Below are 21,918 nucleotides of genomic sequence, written 5' to 3'. Positions count from 1 at the left end.
TACAGTTCTGATGAGTAATAGCTTACTAAAAGTTGACATTGGTTTTTTTGTAGGCAACAAATAACAAAGGCAAAGAAAAAATTTATTCAGCGGAGCGATTTCTCATTGCTACCGGCGAGAGGCCACGTTACTTGGGCATCCCTGGTGACAGAGAGTACTGTATCAGCAGGTAAGAGAAGCCCATTGCAGATTTATGCTTTTCAGGTTTTTTTCTTCAAACCCATTCAGTCCATTGCTAGAACTTCAGAGTGTTTTGCTACATTTCTGCCCAAAGGGATAGGGCATTGGGAAAAAGAGAAGGGAAAAATTACTTTATGCAAGAGAACATTTAAGAATTCAGGACTGTAGACATTGGTCTTCTTACCACTCAGTTAACATCACTGCTGACATACAGATTTATGTTGGAATGTACACATGTGTGAGTGTGTATCAGACATGTCTAACAATTTTTTAAAAAGATTTTATTTATTTATTTGACAGAGATAACAAGTAGGTAGAGAGGCGGCAGAGAGAGGGAAGCAGGCTCCCTGTTGAGCAGAGAGCCTGATGCAGGGCTCAACCCCAGAACCCTGGGATCATGACCTGAGCGGAAGGCAGAGGCTTTAACCCACTGAGCCACCCAGGCACCCAGAAATGTCTAACATTTAAAACTAGATGGATATTCATGTGGATGCTAAAACAGTGACGGATGGCAGACCATGTAGAACCCTAGGCCCTCCTCCTTGCTGTTCCGCGTGGGCACAGTGTCAGTGTAGTTGGCCTTCTGAAATAAGTGAGTCAAGCAAGATTTGACTGTGTGATTTATTTTGCTCACCGGGTGATCATATGGTGACCTAACAATTCACATTAGGAATTGAATAAGGAATTTCACATTACAACAACGTTAAGACAGGTTGTTGATAAATATGTCCTCTTGTGTGCTTTTTGCCCAGGAGTTCCTGATTGTGTTACAAATTATTCTTTTTGGGCCCTTTTTTGGGGGGAGAAGATACAATTTTTTTCCTTTGTGCTTCATGTAGGGGCAGCTCCAATGGCAATAGTTCCCTTTGTTGTCTTAGATAGCTTCCTTTCTCATATTAAAAAAAAAAAAAACCCGGGACGCCTGGGTTGCTCAGTTGGTTTGGCAACTGCCTTCGGCTCAGGTCATGATCCCAGCATTCTGGAATCGAGTCCCACATCGGGCTCCTTGCTCGGCAGGGAGCCTGCTTCTCCCTCTGCCTCTGCCTGCCATTCTGTCTCCCTGTGCTCGCTCTCTCTCCCGCTCTCTCTCTCTCTGGTAAATAAAATCTTTGAGGAAAAAACAACAAAACAAAACTCATTTCCTAACAATGCCTTTCTGATCTCTCTCATGTCTTGTATATTCTTCACTTGACTAAAAGATTTTGTCAGGTTTTACTTTTTTTTTTTTTTTAACATAAGATTATTTATTTATTTATTTGACAGAGAGAGAGAGAGAGAGAGAGAGAGAGAGAGAGAGAGAGATCACAGGTAGGCAGAGAGAGAGGGGGAAGCAAGCTCCCTGCTGAGCAGAGAGCCCGATGCGGGGCTCGATCCCAGGACCCTGAGATTACGACCTGAGCGGAAGGCAGAGGCCTAACCCACTGATCCACCCGGCGCCCCTAGGTTTTACTTTTTATAGTTGGTTTTTATTTTATAAAACATTTATGTTGGAAGTTTTCTTCTACTCTTTTCTCTATTCTTGATAATTGGTGTTCCAGATAAAAACAAGTATCACAGATTTGCCGCATCAGAGAGAGCTTTGTGGTGTTGAGATGAGGGATGGGGGGTTGGGTTTGCAAATAAACATATTAAAACACGTTAGTGGAGAATTACTCTAAACAAGTTCAAAATTATTTTGTTTGACCATGAGTTATACAGTTTGCTTTGTTTGGCCATGGGCACTTGAGCTACTTTCAAAGCAGCTGAGTAGCAAGAGAGGGACAGTGTCTAAGGCCTTGTAAACACTTTTCATGTATTATATATGTAGCTGATTGAATGTTTTTAATCTTAAAAGTCTATTGTTCTTAAGAAACCAAAAATTTTACTTTGATTTAGTCATTACTCACATATGAACATTTTTAATTTTTTTCTTTTTTTTTTTTTTAATTGCTTTTCAGTGATGATCTTTTCTCCTTACCTTATTGCCCGGGTAAGACGCTGGTGGTTGGAGCATCCTATGTTGCCCTCGAATGCGCTGGATTTCTTGCTGGCATTGGCTTAGATGTTACTGTTATGGTCCGATCCATTCTTCTTAGAGGATTTGACCAGGACATGGCCAACAAAATTGGTGAACATATGGAAGAACATGGTGTCAAGTTTATCAAACAATTTGTACCAATAAAAGTAAGTGGAGTTGCTGGTAGGTTTGTTGGTTTTATAGTTGTGTTTAAAAGGCAGGACAGAGAATGTTGGGGTTGGTGATGGGAACTTTTCTTTCAGCATTATAAACCGTTGGGAATGCTGCAGTGCCTCACCCGTGGTATTGGTATATGAACTTGGACCTGCTACTGCCTAAACAGTTTTGTTCTTAGCTCCAAGTTAATAATGTCTGTTGTCTTCTCAGCTTTCTTACCTTTGGTTCTCTTTTGTTTAATGCTTCCCTTCAGGCATCCCTTTATGTTAATGGTTTTTGGTCTGTTATCCTTTATTTCTCCATACACACCAGTGATTTAAATAAGATTTCAAGACTGGACTGATTTTTAAATTTTTGTCATAAGACATTCGCTCTTGGTTTGCTGTGTCGTCTACAGATGCACACTGTATTATTCTGGCTTCTCTGAGAATGATTATCTGATTTTGTTATATGGGCTGGCCTTTCTTGCTCATTTAATCTTCTTTCGAAAAGATTGAAAAATACGCCAAGTTACACTGGGAGTTGTACCATGACCACAGCTATTTTGATATATAGAAGTGACAGAATTAGTCACTTCTTATATCCCAGACTGATAGATATGTTTCTTTTAGAGCAGGTAAAGATGAGACTGTTGTGTTGACACAAGTTAAGAAACTTGAGCTGTTGTTTGTTCAGGGGCTTAACTTAGATGCTTTGTAGGACCATTTTAAGGATCTCTTAATGTTGATGGGTAGAGTTTGAGCATTGGGATGAGCACGACCTGTTTTCAGTACTGTTCTGCCATTTTCTTGCCAGGTGACTTTGGGGGAATTCCTTAATCTCTCTGAGCTTCAGTTTCTTCTGTAAAATTAGGATGCTAAGAACACCCTTCTCAGGGTTCCAGTGAAGATTGCATTAGCTGACTCTTAGAAAGTAATTAGAACAGAACCTGGCACAGTAAATCTAAAATGAAATTATCTTCCAATATTATAATGAGGATTAAGTAGCAGATGTCCTTGAAGTAATCAGTACTTGATTACTAGAGTTGATTTTTAGGGAGTGGACGTAGATGAGCTATGTTTGCACTAGGACCGTGATCAGAAAGCAACAACTGGACGTACACATTCTGATAGAAGAGTAGCCTCTTCCTATAATGTCTTTTAAAAATTCCACTCTAGGGGTGCCTGGGTGGCTCAGTGGGTTAAAGCTTCTGCCTTCAGCTTGGGTCATGATCCCAGGGTCCTGGGATTGAGCCCCACATCAGGCTCTCTGCTCAGCAGGGAGCCTGCTTCCTCCTCTCTCTCGCTGCCTGCCTCTCTGCCTACTTGTGATCTCTGTCAAAAAAATAAATAAAATCTTAAAAAAAAAATAAAATTCCAGTGTAGTTAGCATGCAGTGTTATATTAGTTTCAGGTGTGCAATACAGTGATTCAGCAATTCTGTACATTAATCAGCACTCATCATAGTGCCCTCCTTAATCCCTGTCACCTACTTGACCCATCCCGCTACCCACCTGCCCTCTGGGAACCATCTGTTTGTTCTATGTAGTTAAGAGTCTGTTTTTTTTGGTTTGTGTCTCTTTTTCCTTTCATGTGTTTGTCGTGTTTCTTAAATTCCACATAGGAGTGAAATGGTACGGTATTTGTCTTTCTCTGACTTATTTTTCTTGGCATTATACTCTCTAGTTCCATCCATGTTGTTGCAAATGATAAGATTTCATTCTTTTTTTATGGCTGAGTGGTATTCCATTGTTTGTATAAACTACATCTTTATTCATCTGCTAATGGATACTTGGGGTGCTTCCGTAAGTTGGCTGTTGTAGACAGTGCTGCGATAAACATAGGGGTACCTATTTCCTTTTGATTTAATGTTTTCATGTTCTTTGGGTAAATACCTGGTAGTGCAATTACTAGATCATAGGGTAGTTCTAATTTTAACATTTTTTAAAAAGATTTTATTTATTCTAGAGAGAGTGTTTACACACAAGTGGGGATGGGGAAGGGCGGCAGAGAGGGAGGGAGAGGAATAAGCAGAATGTAGAGCCTGTCGAGGGGCTCTGTTCCTGGGACCCTGAGATCATGGCCTGAGCCGAAACCAAGAGGTGGACTGAGTCATCTAGGTGCCCCTCTATTTTTAATTTTTTTTTAAAGATTTTATTTATTTATTTGGCAGACGTAGATCAAGTAGGCAGACAGAGAGAGGGGGTGGGGGAAGCAGGCTCCTCACTGAGCAGAGAGCCTGATGTGGGGCCAATCCCAGGACCCTGAGATCATGACCCGAGCCGAAGGCAGAGGCTTTTTAACCCACTGAGCCACCAGGTGCCCCTATTTTTAATTTTTTAAGGAAGCTCCTTATTGTCTTCCGTAGTGGCTGCACTAGTTTGCATTTCCACTAGCAGTGCACAAGGGTTCCTATTTCTCCACATCCTCGCCAACACTTGTTTCTTGTATTTTTTTGTTTTAGCTATTCTGACAGGTGTAAAGTAATATCTCATTGTGGTTTTTTTTTTTTTTTTTTTAAAATTTTTGTTTATTTATTTGGGGGGTGGAGGGGGAAAGAGAAGCAGACTTTCGATGGAACAGGGAACGTTATAATGGGGCTGGATCCCACGACCCTGAGATCATGACCTGAACTGAAGGCTGACATTTAACTCATTAGGCCATCCAGGCGTTCCCCTCTCATTGTGGCTTTGATAAGCATTTCCTGATGATGAGTGCTATTGATCGTCTTTTCATGTGCCTGTTGGCCATCTGGATGCCTTCTTCAGAGAAATGTCTGTTCATGTCTTCTGCCCCTTTTAAGTGGGCTTTTCGGAGCTTGAATTCATGACTCTGAGATCAAGACCTGGTCTGAGTTCAAGAGTCAAGATGCCTAACCAACTGAGCCATTCAGGTGACCCACTTTCTGCCTATTTTTTAGTTGGATTATTTGGTTTTTTGGTGTCAAGTTGTATAATCCCTTCTTCTTTTTTTGGAAATTCTTTATATATTGGATACTAACTCTGTATCAGATATGTCATTTGCAAATATCCTCTTCCATTCAGTAAGTTGTCTTTTAGTTCTGTTGGTTGTTTCCTTCACTCTAGAGCTTTTTATTTTGATGTAGTCTCAATAGTTCATTTTTGCTTTTTTCCCCCTTGCCTCAGATGTGTCTAAAAAAATGTTGCTATGGCCAATGTCAGAGAAATTACTGCCTATGTTCTCTCCTAGGCTTTTTATGGTTTCAGATCTCACATTAGGCCTTAATCCATTTTAAGTTTATTTTTGTGTATTGTATAAGCAAGTGGCCACTTTCAGTTTTTTGCATGTAGCTGTCCAGTTTCCCAACACCATTTATTGAAGAGACTGTCTTTTTCCCATTGCATATTCTTGCCTCTTTTGTTGAAGATTAATTGACCATACCTTTGTAATGTCTTAATATTTGGAGAGTTCTGGGCATCTTTGAGAATCTTCTGAACTTTGCCCCAGTGAAATAAATACGTCTGTGCACCTGACATTTTACTTGGGTTCCCAGGGTCTCTCTGACCCCCAGGCACCTTGGTGAAGCTGTGTTTTGTTAGCCAGTGACCTCGTAGAAGCAGCCTTCTGCAGGGAGGAAGAAGAGAAAATGTTTGGAACAGACAATACAGTGTGATGTGCGGAGAGATGGCGGGGAATAAAATTGTTCTAAATGCAGAAATTGCATTAGATACAGGAAAAGCCTAATAACTTGGCAGTTTTCCCATAAAGAATGGTTGTACCTACAAGGTAGAGTAGAAATTGCACGTGATTTTATGAGTGTCTTTGAGTAAATATTTTGTAGAAATCCATGATTTGCTGTCAGTCAGAGACAAAGGTGAACTATAGACAGGCAGAAGCCTCCAGCTGATAAGGTTTTTCATCTGTTACTGTCTGGTCTGGAGGTCATGGTTGGCATCTTGGAGTAACGGGCTAGTGTGTTTGATCCCATCGGGCACAGCACAGACTCCAGAGTTTGCTCCTTCCTCCTTACATCCGTGCCCTGAAGACCACCCCTACTTAGGACACACCTACCTCCTGGCTCACTATACTATTTAGGGCTTTCTAGCTGTTACCTATATCATGTTTGATTTACTCCATTGTCTGTTCTTCGTTGACAAAGCCACACATTTGAGGTTGGAAGAGAATCTCTGAATTTGAGCAGTAGTGGCTCTCCAGGGGATTAATGGTTCTGGGTGAGTTGCAACATAGGAGCCTGGGAAGAACAGCAAGTCTTTAGTTGGATTTTAGGAATTGTAGTCCTCTCCTACCTTTCTCTTTGAATTTTATTCTGTTTAGGAACTCTTTGAAAGAAAGCCCCTCTAGCAAACATGAAGTAATAAGAAAGAAGGTGATAAAAGGCAAAAACCTCTTATTGTCCTAATGATGTTAAGGTGAGGGAGATGGGACATGAAAGACCTTTCCAGTCAGATTTTGTGTTTAACTTTGGGTTAACCTGATAGAAGAGGGTTGGTACCTGTCCTTATTATGGAGTAAAATTTTGTTACTTTTATAGGTTGAACAGATTGAAGCAGGGACACCAGGCCGACTCAGGGTGATAGCTAAGTCCACCAGTAGTGATGAAACCATTGAAGGAGAGTATAATACGGTAAGGAGTGGGCTCCCATCATTACTAAATTAGAAAGCAGATAATATGCTTATTGGATATTTGCTGGGTACATATAATGGCTGTTGGCTATTTCTAAAACCCTTGATGATATGCCCATTTTAAGACATCTTTATTGCTTGTGATACTATAATTTGTTTTATGTGTAACTTAAAAACATCGTTTGTCAGATACCTAAAATAGGCATCCAACTTTTTAAATGAGATAGAACTTCTCTGTCCTTAAAAATTTTAATCTATCTCACTACTTAAAAAAAAAATTCAGTTCTAGCCTATGCTGTTTTTGTCTTTAAGCTTGGCTAGATTTATTAAAGGGCTTGTTAACGTTCTTTTTCTTAATAAATGGACAAGGATTTCTGCTATATCATGTTCAGTGGATATATTTTAAAAATACTTTAATTTGTTTAAACTCTTGCATTACTTTCTTAATGAAATATTTCTTTCCAGGTCTCAAAAATGAAATCGGATTGGCTTAACGTGCAGCATTTTTGATAACAGTCACTGATTAAAAATTAATAATTTTTTTCAGGTATTGCTGGCGATAGGAAGAGATGCTTGCACGAGAAAAATTGGCTTAGAAACCGTGGGGGTAAAGATAAATGAAAAGTAAGAGAAAAAATTTTATTAATGTCTTACTGAATACTATCTCAGTTATTTGTAATACCGATCAATAGTGGAGTTTTAGAATTTTTTTTTTTTTTTTTTAAGATTTTATTTATTTATTTGACAGAGAGAGATCAGAAGCAGGCAGAGAGGCAGGCAGAGAGAGAGAGAAGGAAGCAGGCTCCCGGCCAAGCAGAGAGCCCGACGCGGGGCTCGATCCCAGGACCCTGGGATCATGACCTGAGCCGAAGGCAGCGGCTTAACCCACTGAGCCACCCAGGTGCCCCTAGATTTTTTTTTTTAAAGATTTTATTTATGTACTTATTTATTTATTTGACAGAGAGAGCAAGAGCACAAGAAGGTAGTGTGACAGGCATAGGGAGAGGGAGAAGCCGGCTCCCTGCTGAGCAGAGAGCCTGATGTGGGGCTCGATCCCAGGACCCTGAGATCATGACCTGAGCCGAAGGCAGAGCTGAGCCACCCAGGCGTCCCTGAGTTTTAGATTTTTCGCTTTAGTTTTTATTATAGCTGGAGAAAACTCAGTGCCAGTCACATTAATATTTCCTGTTTTGTTTTTTTTCCCTTTGCAAATCTAAATGGAAGATAGAGCAGCTTGCATTTTGTTTCTTTAATGTATAGTATCCAGAAAAGGAATCTAACCCCACAGTTAATTGCAGGTGTGTGCTTTGAGCTGCGTTAAATATGTAGATCTGAACTATGTTTAGAGCTACCAAGTTTTAGGATGATGGTCACTGTATTTCTAGTGATAGCTACAAGTATTGAAAAATTCTGTTTTCAGAGTTAAGCGTGAAAATCCTTTGGACTGTAGCATCGCAGGAGAGAACTGAGATGGGGGAGGTGGGGGGCGGCTGCTTATCTGCTGCCTGGGGCTGTTTCCCAACATTTCCTTCCTTACAGCCAAGTAAAAACAAGTGCTGTGAATGCTGAATGTCTGGGGAAGTAAAAATACAGGTTGCTTCTCCTCTTTCAGGAATATCCTGTATTTTGGAGAAGAGACTTCCTAATCTGATCATGATGATTTTTGTTTTACTCCTTTTTTTACTAAGATGAAAAGACAGAGTTGTTGAGGAGGTCACCAGTAAGATTTAGCAGACCAAATGTTACGATGACTTAATAAACATGCTAGCCTTGTTCCAGTGGGTCCAAAGCTTAGATTTTGTGTGATGTTAACAGTAAACACTTACTTTGTACACATTTTCATTCAGTCCTCACAGCCCCTTAAGGTAGAAGATGATATCCTTTTTCTTCTTGGTAGTTTTTCCGTTACTGTGTCTCCCATTTATAGGTAGGAAAACGAAGCTGAGAGATATTAGATAGCCCTTCCAACATCATAGAGGTGATAAGCAACAGACCTGGTTATTACTATTTAGGAGCCACACTTTTTTTTTTTTTTTTTTTTAAGACTTTATTTATTTATTTGAGAGACACAGAATGGGAGCACAAGAACCTGATGGGGAACTTGATCCTGTGACTCTAGGATCATGACCTGATATGAAGGCTGTTGCTTAACAAACTGAGCCACCCAGGAGCCCTCTTTTTTCTTTTTCTTTTTTTTAAATATTTGTTTATTTAAGTAATCTCTGTACCCAACATGGGGGTCACACAACCAACCCCAAGATCAAGAGTGGTATGTTCCTCTACCCAGCCAGCCTGTCACCTGTAGAGTCTACATATTCTTAACCACTGTTGTAGTTTTCCTCCAGGGTTCCTTACAGTTTTCTTATTCCAGAATTGTCTCTAAGATTTTTATGTATTTTTAAAAATTTTTATTTTATTTTATGTATGTATGTATTTTTTTTAGAGAGGGAGAGTGTGCATATTGGGGGTGTAGTGGTGTGGTGGGGAGAGGCGGAGGAAGATGGGATCTTAAACAGGCCCCGCACTGAGTGTGGAGCCTGTTGCAGGGCTTGACCGCATGCCCCTGAGACCACGACCCAGTCGAAATCAAGAGTCAGATACTTAACGGACTAAGCCACCTATGCACCCTGTATGCATGTATTTTTATTTTTAATGCATTTGAATGTTGCCCTTAGCTAGGATCACAGTTTTGGGCTGCTTTGGGAGAAAAGAGATTTTATTCTACATAATAGTGGTAATTGATTTTAACTGAATGAATTTTCAGGACTGGAAAAATACCTGTCACAGATGAAGAGCAGACCAATGTGCCTTACATCTATGCCATTGGGGATATACTGGAGGGGAAGCTGGAGCTCACGCCGGTAGCAATCCAGGCAGGAAGATTGCTGGCTCAGAGGCTTTATGCTGGCTCCAATGTGAAGGTGAGTTTGTGGCTGACACCTATTTATGGTATTTTTTTGTTTTGTTTTTAAAAAATATTTATTTATTTATTTATTTGAGAGAGAGAGAGAGAGAGAGAGCGTGCGTGCAACCTATGTGAGTGGGAAAGGGGCAGAGGGCGGGGGAGAATCTCAAGCGGACTCTGTATTGAGCGTGGAGCCATGCACCGGGCTCTAACTCACCACCCATGAGATCACGATCTGAGCCAAAACCAGGAGTTGGACACTTAATTGACTGAGCGCCCAGGCTCCCCAGTATTGATACTGTTACTAATAGTACTACCAGTTCCCTAGTTAGGGGTAGCTGTGAAGTTTTCCAGGTCTTGGATAATTTAGCTATCTTGCTGATGGCATCCTAGCTGTGCTCTATTAACTGTATTCCAACCAAGACATTGTTAAGTCTGCTGTACCTTTGTGACTTTATTATAAAAATTGTCATTCTGGGGACCACACTGGGAATAAATGACCTCGGTTAATCAAATTTCAGCACTATTGTGTTCCATATATGCATAATGGTTGCATTTTACATTAATTTCATTATTACCAATTTAAGTATAATTTTCTAAATCCTTTTATGGCACCTATCTAGACTTTAAAAGGATTTGGGGATCTAGGTAATAGTATCAATGTGCAAAGCTGTTAAACCAATATTTAGGCTTTATTACTCTGTCATTTTAAAAAATATGTCTTCCGCTCTTGGAATGTTTAATGTGTTATATTAATGTTCTAAAGTGATTTTTTTTTTTAGGGGCACCTCTGTGGCTCAGTCATTAAGCATCTGCCTTTGGCCCAGGTCATGATCCCCGGGTCCTGGGATCAAGCCCCACATTGGGCTCCCTTCTGAGTGGGAAGCCTGCTTCTCCCTCTCCCGCTCCCCTGCTTGTCTTCCCTCTCTTGCTGTTTTGTTGTTCTGTTTTATGGGTTTTTTTCCCCTTATTTTTAGTCTAACTCTAATAATAAGACAAATGCTTTTACCATTCAGGGAATTATATTATAAACAGGTGCTGTTCAGATCTCTGCGTTTGAAATCTCACTGGTCTCTCTGTCCTTTAGTATAGTAAATAAAATGGAAATGCCAGTAGATATCTAGGTTAAATGCCTTTGGGCAAATCACACACATTTTTTTTTTTTTAAGCAACTGCATAATCTCTTTAATCTTGCCCAACCTGTGTTAAGAATTTTACCGCATACCTGAGAAGGTGAGAGAATCCGTATCTGTCCTCCTCCTCAAGGAGCAGCTCTCAGAAAAGATCTCTTTTCTGTTGAAAAGTTTAGCTTACCATCAGCACCTGGCTGAGTTAAAACCATTATGGGATTTTAAGGGAGTCCAGACTGAACTGTGGGTGTTAGTGCCTTCCTCCAAAATTGCTGTCCTCTGTTCGTCAGCACTTCACAAGAGCTTTGGGAAGAAAGGGAAACAAAGTGCTACATGTGCGTGCTTGCCACGTGCTTGGCACTGAGCTCAGTGCTCCCTAAGCTTTATCTCATTCAGCCTCCGGGCATCCCAGGAGGTTGATGACGTGTACAGGGAAATTAGGTAACTGTAGGAGGTCACAAGGCTGGGCGGCAGCCCAGGCATAAATGAAGTCCAGTTCTGACTGTAAGAATTGCTGTCTTAATCATGGTGATTTATTGCCTAACAAAGATTTGCCAAGTATAGATTATAGAAGAATAGGGGATAGGAAAGATATCTCAAGAATTAAAGAATCCACCAAATTTGCAAACATCTATGTAACACATAATTTTCCTAAATAAAATGAAGTGGAAAACACATTGGGGAAATTTAAATAAAAATTTTTAACGTTTAATAATAATTAAACTTCTGAAACTTAAAAATATTCGCCATTAAATAAAATACTTGGTTCTTTTGGAAACACAAATGAAGGGAAGAAAAGTTTTTATCATTTCAAAAACTGAAAGAAAACAAACTATAAAGCTGAGTCAGCCTGAAATGATGGACATTCCACTAAGCCCTTTGTTTAAAAAGCCACATGATAAGACACACAGACCAGTTTAAAGCACAATATGACAGAACACGTCAGCAGAATGACCAGTTGTTGTTTCTTGGATCTTTTTAGAATTGCTCTCAAACACTTGAAATACTTTTGTTTTTACAAACAGTAAACATGAGCGACTTTATTATTAAGGCAGTACTTTATTTGTTAACTCAATTTTTTAGTATATATAGAATATTTTAGGGGTGCCTGGCTGGCTCAGTCGGTAGAGCATGCAACTCTTGATCTCAAGAGTTGTGAGTTCGAGCCCTGTGTTGGGTGTGGAGCCTACTTTAAAACTAAAAATAAACAATATACATATATTTTATATATATAATATTTTATGTGAAAACCATACAGAAGCCATAGTATATGTATCTTCAACTTCAGGATAGGTTGTATTCTGAAAGTTCATTAAGTTGATTGTTGTGAAAACTGTGTAGTGTATTCTCCAAATAGAGGTGTTGGAGACAAGGATTACATTTTCCAGGCTACGCCACAACAGTCCATCCATTTAAGTCCATTGGAACCTGCAGTTTGAAACCTGGGACAACTTGTCTTTTATATGGATCCAGATTTCCATTTGATACACTGTTTTCCTGCCTGAAGAATTTCCTTTTATAGTTATTTTAGTGCATGTCTGCTCCTGGTGAATTCCTTTTCTACTTGTTGTTTCTTTGTTTTTAAGTTTATTTTGCCTCCAGTTTTTTTGAAAGATATTTCTTGCTATATAGAGTTCTAGATTTACTGTGTTTCTTTAAATAGCTAGTGATTTGTCTGTTATCTTTTGGTTGCATGGATTCTGAACACAAGTAGGCTATCATTTTTATCTTTGTTCTTTGTTCTGATTTCCTTTTATCACTGTGTTTTAGCAATTACTGCTAAATTATTGTAAGTCAGGGCATTCTTTTCCTTACATTTATTCTGCTTAGGGCTTGTCAAGATTCTTAGATTTATCTATTTATCCTTTTCATCAGATTAGGAAAATATTCAGCCATTCATTTGTCTTCCCTCTTCCTTTCTTCCCCTCAGCCTCCAATTAATGAATATTGGTTCACTTCTGATGTACTTTTCATGTTCCTAACCCCGTTTCTGTTCTCTATTTTTTTCAAGAACTGTCGTGATGTCTTTAAGTTTGCTGATTGTCTGCACTAAGGCTATTAATTCCATATTGTGTAGTTTGCACTTCAAATAGTTTTTTTCGATCTCTACAAGTTTTATTTATTTAAAATGTTTTCCTTTTCTCCCCTCAGCGGGTTCATGTTTTTCTCTATTTGCTTGTCCTCTGGTGATTCCATCATCTCATTTTCAGTGTCTGTTTCTGTTCATTGATTTTCTTATTGGTATTGGCTCGCTTGTTTTTGCTTCTTCGCGTGTTTTGTTATTTTGGATGGATGTGAACATTGTACATTTTACATTGTCGGGTACTGGGTTTTATTGAATTCCTTTATACATTGTTGGATTTTGTTCTGGCAGCCCATTAAGTTACGTGGAATTAGTTTTATCCTTTTGTAAGACTTGCTTTTGTGCTTTTTTAGGGTCTGTCAATAGCCATCTTTATATCTAGGGCTGATTTAGTTCTACCACTACCCCATTCTCTTTACTTTATGAATTCTTTCTACTCTGACTTGAGGGACCAGGAGCTATTTCCAGTCCTGTAAGAGCTCTGGTCATTTGGGGGCCTCCTGCTCTCCAGTGGTTCTTTTTTTAAAAAAAAAAAAAAAAGTTAAATTAATTTATTTATTTGACAGAGAAAGACACAACAAGAGAGGGAACTTCCCACAAGCAGGGGAGTGGGAGATGGAGAAGCAGACTTCCCACTGAGCAGGGAGCCTGATGTGGGGCTTGATTCCAGGTGTCTCCATGACTCAAGACACTTATGGGCTCTGAGCTCCCTGCTCTTGCCCCCAGTTCTTAGTGCTCTGGACAGTAAACAAGAAACCACTGGCCTCGCCTCATCTGTTTCCCTTCTGTCAGGGATCACAGTCCTGCACTGCCTGTTGTCCAGTGTCTGAAAGTGTTGCCTGCTCTTTGTCTGGTTTTCTTGTTGTTGAGAGCTGGAGGGTAATTCTGGTCCCTGATACACCATGATGGCTGTCCATGGATGTCTGCCTGTGCTTTTGATTCAGAGTTCCAAGGGTTTATGTTCTGTTTAGAGAAAAAGGATTATATTTGTTATTTCTAGAGGGAGACAGGTTTTAAAGATTTTACCCTACCATTTTCAAGGGGAATTGAATATCTGATATTTTAAATGCAGAATGTTACTTAGGCTCCCCTCTATGTACAAATGTGATTGCAGGTTTTTACCAAATCACATTTACAAACACATTTGATATTTACATAATCTCTTCCTCACTTTGTATCAGTATACTGAAGACTGAGAAATCAATTGTAGAGAACCCGGTTTATTTATTTAATCCTGCATTTCACAAACTTGTTTGACTTCAGAATCTTTGTCATTTCTACCATTAACATCATTAAGATATGCTTTGGAAGTACTACCAGTGACTTTGTTTCTGTGGCCTTCCACTTCAGTGGCTGTAGTGTATACTGCAGAGCCACTTTCCTGTTTGCATCTGAAAGCTGCTCACGATGTTACCACTGTTGAGGAGAACTGGAGCCATCCCCATTAAAGCATGTAGCTTTTTCTGTACAGTAAATTACAGGTTTCCAGGAGTGGGGTTCTTAGCGAAGAAGGTTTTTATGGCTCTTAACTGGTATTCCCTAATTGATTTTCCAAAGAAGTCTGTCAATTCCTGTCACCAATATGAGACTGTGAGCATTGCATACCCTCATCTTGTTTTGGGCTGCTTTATAAAGGGAGAAAAAGTGTGTCCTTACTGTTGACATCAGTTGGTAGATGGATGGAGAAGGCAGATGAACCTGTTCAGGACTATCTTGCCAGATTTCAAACCTCTGTTACAACTGCCACACGAGTTAATGGTTCTCCGTGTAGTAGGTTTATACCTGGGGTTGCGACTTCCTTACTTTTTGGTAGAAATTTATTCGTCTGCTTTCCCCTCTTGATTTTGAACCTCTTTGATGTATACCCTTTTTTGAGTTCTAATTTCTCCTGTATTAACTCTTTTCTTCCTTCTCAAACAGTGTGACTATGAAAATGTTCCAACAACTGTGTTTACTCCATTGGAATATGGTTCCTGTGGTCTTTCTGAGGAGAAAGCTGTGGAGAGATTTGGGGAAGAAAATATTGAGGTAAGTTATATTCTTTACGCCTGTGTTAAGTTACTGCTGCTTTTTGTTAAAAGTAATTTCAAGCATACAGAAAAGGTGAAAAATTGTACAAAGACCTTTCATTAACCTGTAATCTAGATTCATGTATTGTCAAGATTTTGCCCATTTGTTTTATACTTTTCATATTCTCTTTTTATCTCTCTGTATGTTTTTTTTCCTTGCACCTTTTGAAAGGAAGTTAGATGCCCCTTTACTCCTTAATTCTTCAGTGTGTGTTTCCTGTGAACAGGGTATTTCTTAAGTAACCACATTATAGTTACCACTTTTAGGAAGTTTAATGTTGATAGAACACTTGGATATGATCTGCCTTCCGTTTTTGAGTCTTATCAGCTGACCCAGTAATACTTCCATTTTTTGAAACCGCTTTTACTGGTTCCTTTTATTGTTAAAACAATATTGTTGTAAATATGAAAAATAGAGGGAATTACAAAGAAGAAAACTGGAAATTAACAGCATTTCAACCATTCTATTAGTGACATTTGGGTTTTTTGGTACCATTACCCTCTTCTAACTTTGCCACAGTCAAGGAACCATACATGTGAAATACACTGTTTTTGTGTATACAATGCTACCCAAAGAGACTGGTGCTTTAAATCATTCAGGAGAAAAGGTTCCAGTAAAACCTTCCAGAAGACCAGATTTGTAAATCCAAGTAAATTTTGTGAAATAAAAACCTATTTTAAATCTCTTTATCTTTTTCTTATTATATGCGTTAGCAGTAGCATGTAACATCTTGATCTTATTAGTACAGCATGAGTAACATTTTCTGACTATAAAAATAGTATCTCCTCATTATAGGAAGTTCGGAAAATTAGGAAAATATAAAAAAGGAAATTGTAATTCATAAAGAGATCACTGCTGTTAATATTTTGGCATATTTCCTTCTGGTCTCTTTCTGTGTGTTTATATATTGTGTATATGTGTGTGTATGTATAATTGCAGGTACATAAGTCTTGTGTGCAATTTTCTGTTCTATTTTACAGTTAATGTTAGGTCATGAGCATTTCACCCTAAAAACAGCGTTATTTAAGAATGACATAAGTATTTTGGGATGTGCTAAAATAATTTGTTAAGCCATTGTTTGTAGTATAAATAGAACAATGAACATCTTCATAATTCACTGTATTTCTCTGGTTATTTTGTGAAGATAGATTCCTACCAAAAGATTCTTTTTTTTTTTTTTCCTACCAAAATATTCTTAGTTTTAAGGTTCTTTTAAGGATTTTTTAAAAAATTTATTCATTTGACAGAAAGAGAGATCACAAGTAGGCAGAGAGAAGGCGGGGGGGCGGGGGAGCAGGCTCCCTGGTGAGCAGAGAACCCGATGCGAGGCTCGATCCCAGGACCCTGAGATCGTGACCTGAGCCAAAAACAGAGGCTTAGCCCACTGAGCCACCCAGGCACCCCTGTTTTAAGGTTCTTAATATGTATTTCATTTTTCTTGACAGGCTTTGGCTTTCATTTTATTAGAATTTGCATTTTTCATTATAAAAGTAATGCCTTTGGGGCGCCTGGGTGGCTCAGTCGGTTAAGCATCAGGCTTCAGCTCAGGTCATGATCCCATAGTCCTGGGATTGAGCCCTGAGTTGGGCTCCCTGCTCCCTGGGGAGCCTGCTTCTCCCTCTCCTCCCTGCTCTGCTCACTCTGCATCTCTGACTCTCTCAAATAAAGAAACAACATCTTTAAGATAAATAAATAAAAGTAATGCATTTGAGTTGAAATTTTGAAAATGGAAATAGGAAACAGTTATCCATACATCTGTGTTGGTAACACAGCAGTTGTTAGCAATTTGGGGTAATTTCTTTAACCATCTTTTCCCTGTTTAATTATTGTGATACTATGACGCTATGTATTCAGTTTTGTAACCCACATTTTTTTTTTTTAAAGTTCACATTGTATTATAACATCAAAGAACACTTACTGTAATGGCTACATAATCGGTATGTTAAAAAAAAAATTTTTTTTTAAGATTTTATTTATTTATTTGACCGTCAGAAATCACAAGTAGGCAGAGAGGCAGGCAGAGACAGAGGGGGAAGCAGGCTCCCCGCCGAGCAGGGAGCCTGATGTGGGGTTCGATCCCAGGGTCATGGGATCGAGCCCCACATCATGCTCTCTACTCGGCGGGGAGCCTGCTTCCCCTCCCACACCCCCGCCTGCCTCTCTACCTACTTGTGATCTCTGTCAAATAAATAAACAAAATCTTTTTTAAAAGGGGGGGGTAGCCAACCATATATGTTTTGAATTAAGCCTGGCAGCTGAAGGTGGAAAAAAAAATCTCTGTAGTCACCAGATTTAAGTTCATGAAGCATCAGTCAAGATACCTGCGCCCTTCCGCCTCTCATCTTCCCTGCCTCCCTCCTTGTTGTCTTCATTGCTTTCGGTGAATTATAAATTCCTCCAAAGGAGGGAATGTCTTTGGAAGCATCAAGGAAGGAACTGGATAATTGCTGTAATTGCTCCTGGCGCCTTACTTGTGTCTTGCCCAAAGTTGTCATTCCTGTGCAAGATAGTGTTGGGTTATTTTTTTCTCTTGTTTTTTTGATGTAAGACAGCAAGTAATTACCTGGCTTCTTTCTCTCGTTTGCTTGCTTTCTGTTGTTATTATTACTTAAGGTTTACTTTTCTGAGATTGAGATATAATTAAGGGATGAGCCTGTAGCAAAGGGGCCTGATAACAAGTTTAAGGTCATTTACTATCTGACCAAATTCCTATTTATTGCATGGATCTTATTATTTAATGAAAGTCTGAGTATCAAAGAGCCTCCAGTATTTTTAATCCACAGCTGGTGTTTGACAAACATACTTCTTAAGATAATGGGTCTGAAATTGTTTGTTTATCTTCTCAGGTTTACCATAGTTACTTCTGGCCGTTGGAGTGGACAATTCCATCAAGAGATAACAACAAATGTTATGCAAAAGTAATCTGTAATATCAAAGACAATGTAAGTGAAATGCTCATTGAATCCTTTTTTTCAGTAACTTCATTTTGTTTTTAATATGTAATTCTATTTTAATCACATCATGGGCATGCATTCCTGTAGTAGTTTACTAGTTGGTCTTTCCAGCCGTGTGGACACTGAGGGCAAGGGCCACAGTGACACCACTTGGTCTGCTCTCAGCGTCCTCAACTGGGGTCCCTGCACAGGTTCAAGAGGCCCCCCAACCTTGCGAGCACAGACCACAGAAACGACTTAGAACTGTGTGTGTTCATAAAAAGCCATGAAGTCAGTGACTTCTAGGAATAATGAGAAAATGAAAAAGAACAGGAGTAACACATGTTTATATCCTAAGCAGCTGGCCCTAATGAGAAAGTGCAGCGGGAAGAGCTCTTTTTTTTTTTTTTAAAGATATTTTTTATTTATTTGACACACACAGAGAGAGAGAAGTTACAAGTGGGCAGAATGGCAGGCAGAGAGAGAGGGGGAAGCAGGCTCGATCCCAGGACCCTGGGATCATGACCTGAGTCGAAGGCAGAGGCTTTAACTCACGGAGCCACCCAGGTGCCCCTAGGAAGAGCTCTTAATTGGGTTCTGATTTAAGATTTCATTGGTGAGTGCTGAATGTAACAACCGGTAACAAAAAGCCTGTGGGCAAACTCCTTGACCTCACAGGACTTACTTCCATGCCTATAAAGTGATTGAAGACATGCTTGGATTTTCTGTCTTTTTTGGCTGCCGTTCCCATACTCAGAACACATGCATGTACACACACATACTTGTGGATTGTATCTGAAGAGAACTGGTATTTTTAACTTAGCTGGGATCTTACCTTTAAAAAGAAAAAAGTGTGAGTAAAAATGTAAATCATGCTAAAGAATCCATAGTTAAAAGCCAAATAAATTGACTTTTCTTATTTGGGGATTTGAATAATTTGAATATAATTATAATTGAACATATACCCTGTTGAGAAACTACTGCCTCAGAGAGCAGTATAGGAAAATCTGATTCTCCCATGAAAAGGATCATTCTAGATGCATTTAGTAAATGAAGGCACTAGGATGCTGTTGACATAAAGAACAATTTTATGCACTTATTTCCTTTGCACACATAGCTTTTATCATTTAAAGTGTTTTGAGTATACATTAACTATCAATCCTGCTTTAGACGAAAAGGGAAGGTGTGCGATGTTCTCTCCAGCTGTCTGGGGTCTCCCTCAAACAGGAGATCGTTCACTTGTTTGTTGCTTGGAGCAGTCGATGAAACCGCCACATTTTCCTTCAGACCAAGCAAATCTGTTTTCCCTGTATGTGGTCTGTTGTCTTTTTTTCACTGTTGTGTCATTTGTTCAAGTAACACTTTATTAAGATTTTATTTATTTGGGAGAGCATGTGAGAGAGAGTGCTAGCAGAGGAGTAACAGCAGCCTCGGGGCTCTATTTCTGGACCCTGGGGTTGTGACCTGAGCTGAAGGCAGATGCTCAACTGACTGATCCACCCAGGCACCCCTCAAATGACACTTTTTAAATATAATATGAAAAATAGTTTTCACTGCTAATGAGCCCATCTTAATTAAAATGGTCGAGGCGATAAGGAGGTTGATATTCTTTTCAGTTATTTTCAGACACAAAAATAGTATTAGAAAAGGTGAATACTTGTCATTCATCTGTAATGAGCAGTCTTAAACAAAAGCATGCTTCTAGAACTTGACCATCCTTGAGGCATATGCTTTGTTCATTTTGAGTCAGTCACTTCATAGTGTCTACCTGTGCTTGGTTTTTCCAGTGCTTATTTGCCAGGCTTTTATTCTTTTCTTACATGAAATACTAACATTTACAGGAAGATGGGGAAAGTACTGACCATCCAGATTCAAAGAATGGTCACACTCTGGTGTGTTTGCTTTAGAGCCTTTCTCTTATAAGAGAGAAACCTTCACAGAAGAAATTTGTAACAATGGATGTTACAGAGTACTTACTCTGTACCGTGTACTACTTGGAGGGCCACGTGTATGAACTTCTTTCTTATGTAGTCCTGTGAGGTAGTCCTGTGAGGCGTGTACTCTTGTTCCACCCTTTCTGTTCATGAGGAAGCCGAAGCACCGGGAGGTTAAGTGACTGTGCTCAGCTCACTTACCTCCTTCATAGCAGAGTTGGAACTAATCCCAGGCAGTGTAGATCCCATGCTCTTAAGCATTACCCTATGCGCGTGTAGTCTTTGGTATTCCTTCTCGATCCTGTACTCATCCCCAGCCCCCGAAGCAACACTGTTTTGATGTGAGTGCCTCACCTGTTCCTGTTTTTACGTTTGCTGCCCGTTATGTATCCGTAAGCATTATGCACTGTGGTATAAGAGTGGTCCCCTCAGAAGCCTGCAACTTTTTAAAAAAATCCTTTCTTTGAGATCTATCCATATTATTAAGCATAAATCTAGTATATTTTAAGTGCAGTGTGTTTAGTGCTTTATCCATATACTAAACCCACAATGGGCAGGATAAATAATGCAAGATTTCAAGGAGGAATGTTATTACAGTACTTTGGCAACAGGACAACCTTCCTGATTGTTTTCCAGGCCATGATTGAACCTTAGGTAAGGCTGTGAACCCAGCAGCCTGAGGTGCCTTATTTGTGGTGAGGAGGTGGAATCGCTCAGTCAGGAAGTCTGAACATTAGAATGCACCAGATTTCTCAGCCCTTTGGCAGAGGTATCTGGAGTTTGGGATTTAGAGTTTATTCAGAGTTGCCAACATTGTTCTCTGTTTGTTTCAGAAATGGTTTCAGATTGGAAGAGTTTTAAGTCTAACTATTCTTTCTACCTCCAAAGCCTTAGTTAAGATGATTTTTTAATTTAAACAACTGCTTTTACTTATTTTTTCCCAATTTTTAAAAAAAGACTTTTTGTTTTAGAGAGCAAAAGAGTGGGTGGGAGGTGAATAAGGGGAGGGCGAGAGAGAGACCTAAGCAGAGTCCATGCTGAGCATGGAGTTTAATGTGGGGCTTGACCTCACAACCCTGAGATCATGACCTAAGCCAAAACTGAGAGTCAGATGCCTTAACTGACTGCACCACCCAGGCCCCTGTAGATTTTTACTTTTTATAAAGTCATTTCTACACCTAGCATGGGGCTCAAACTCACAACCCCAAGATAAGAGTTGCATACTCTACCGACTGAGCCAGCCAGGCACCCGGAAATGACTGCTTTTAAATGTTACAGCTATCCCACGTAGTTTATCTGGAGCTTTGAGGCAGCCAGATAGAGGAGATGAGGACAGAACTGCCCTTTGAAAACATTTTCCAGAACATTTTGTTGCTTATGGAGTTGTAGATATGTTTGCTTTTAATGATTTCCTTTCTCATTGCTCAAGGCTGACTCTTTTTTCTCCCTTCTTGTTTGCTTATAACTACCACACTCTACTGGTCCCCTGTTGGAGTATCTCCAGCCTAAGTCACTTTTAGCAAGTATTAATACAAGTTTTTAATCATTTCTGATCAGGGTTTTTAGAATAGACCAGGTCCACATTCTAGGTTGTTAAGAGGGAAAGAATCAATGTAACTGTATTCCTTTATTTTACATCTTAGGAACGTGTTGTGGGCTTCCACATACTGGGTCCGAATGCTGGAGAAGTGACACAAGGCTTTGCAGCTGCCCTGAAGTGTGGGCTGACGAAAAAGCAGTTGGACAGTACCATCGGCATCCATCCTGTGTGCGCGGAGGTGGGTCTCCTGCACTTTGACAGCTCTGTTCAGAATGTACAATGGCACCGGCTTGCAAGGGGCAAGTCCAGGACTCTGAAGTTAGTGTCTTTCTGCTGTAGTTGAGCTACTGCTGTACCTCCTTTCAGTTTAATTCATAATGGAATACC

General features: G+C 39.6%; 1 protein-coding gene across 1 annotated transcript in view; it reads left to right on the top strand.

The window, feature by feature from the left end:
* Positions 1-21,918, top strand: part of LOC116592906 (thioredoxin reductase 1, cytoplasmic) — a 63,714-nt gene that overhangs the window by 29,901 nt on the left and 11,895 nt on the right. Inside the window, exons 7-14 of the mRNA XM_032346538.1 lie at positions 54-169; positions 2,118-2,343; positions 6,845-6,937; positions 7,484-7,560; positions 9,701-9,857; positions 14,975-15,082; positions 17,971-18,066; positions 21,635-21,769. Of these exons, the coding sequence (XP_032202429.1) occupies positions 54-169; positions 2,118-2,343; positions 6,845-6,937; positions 7,484-7,560; positions 9,701-9,857; positions 14,975-15,082; positions 17,971-18,066; positions 21,635-21,769 (1,008 nt within the window). The remainder of the gene's footprint in view (positions 1-53; positions 170-2,117; positions 2,344-6,844; positions 6,938-7,483; positions 7,561-9,700; positions 9,858-14,974; positions 15,083-17,970; positions 18,067-21,634; positions 21,770-21,918) is intronic.

Source organism: Mustela erminea, chromosome 6, assembly GCF_009829155.1.
Source record: "Mustela erminea isolate mMusErm1 chromosome 6, mMusErm1.Pri, whole genome shotgun sequence".
Lineage (NCBI taxonomy): Eukaryota > Metazoa > Chordata > Mammalia > Carnivora > Mustelidae > Mustela > Mustela erminea.
Note: the sequence above shows the minus strand (reverse complement) of the source record. Positions and strands in the feature narration are given on the sequence as shown.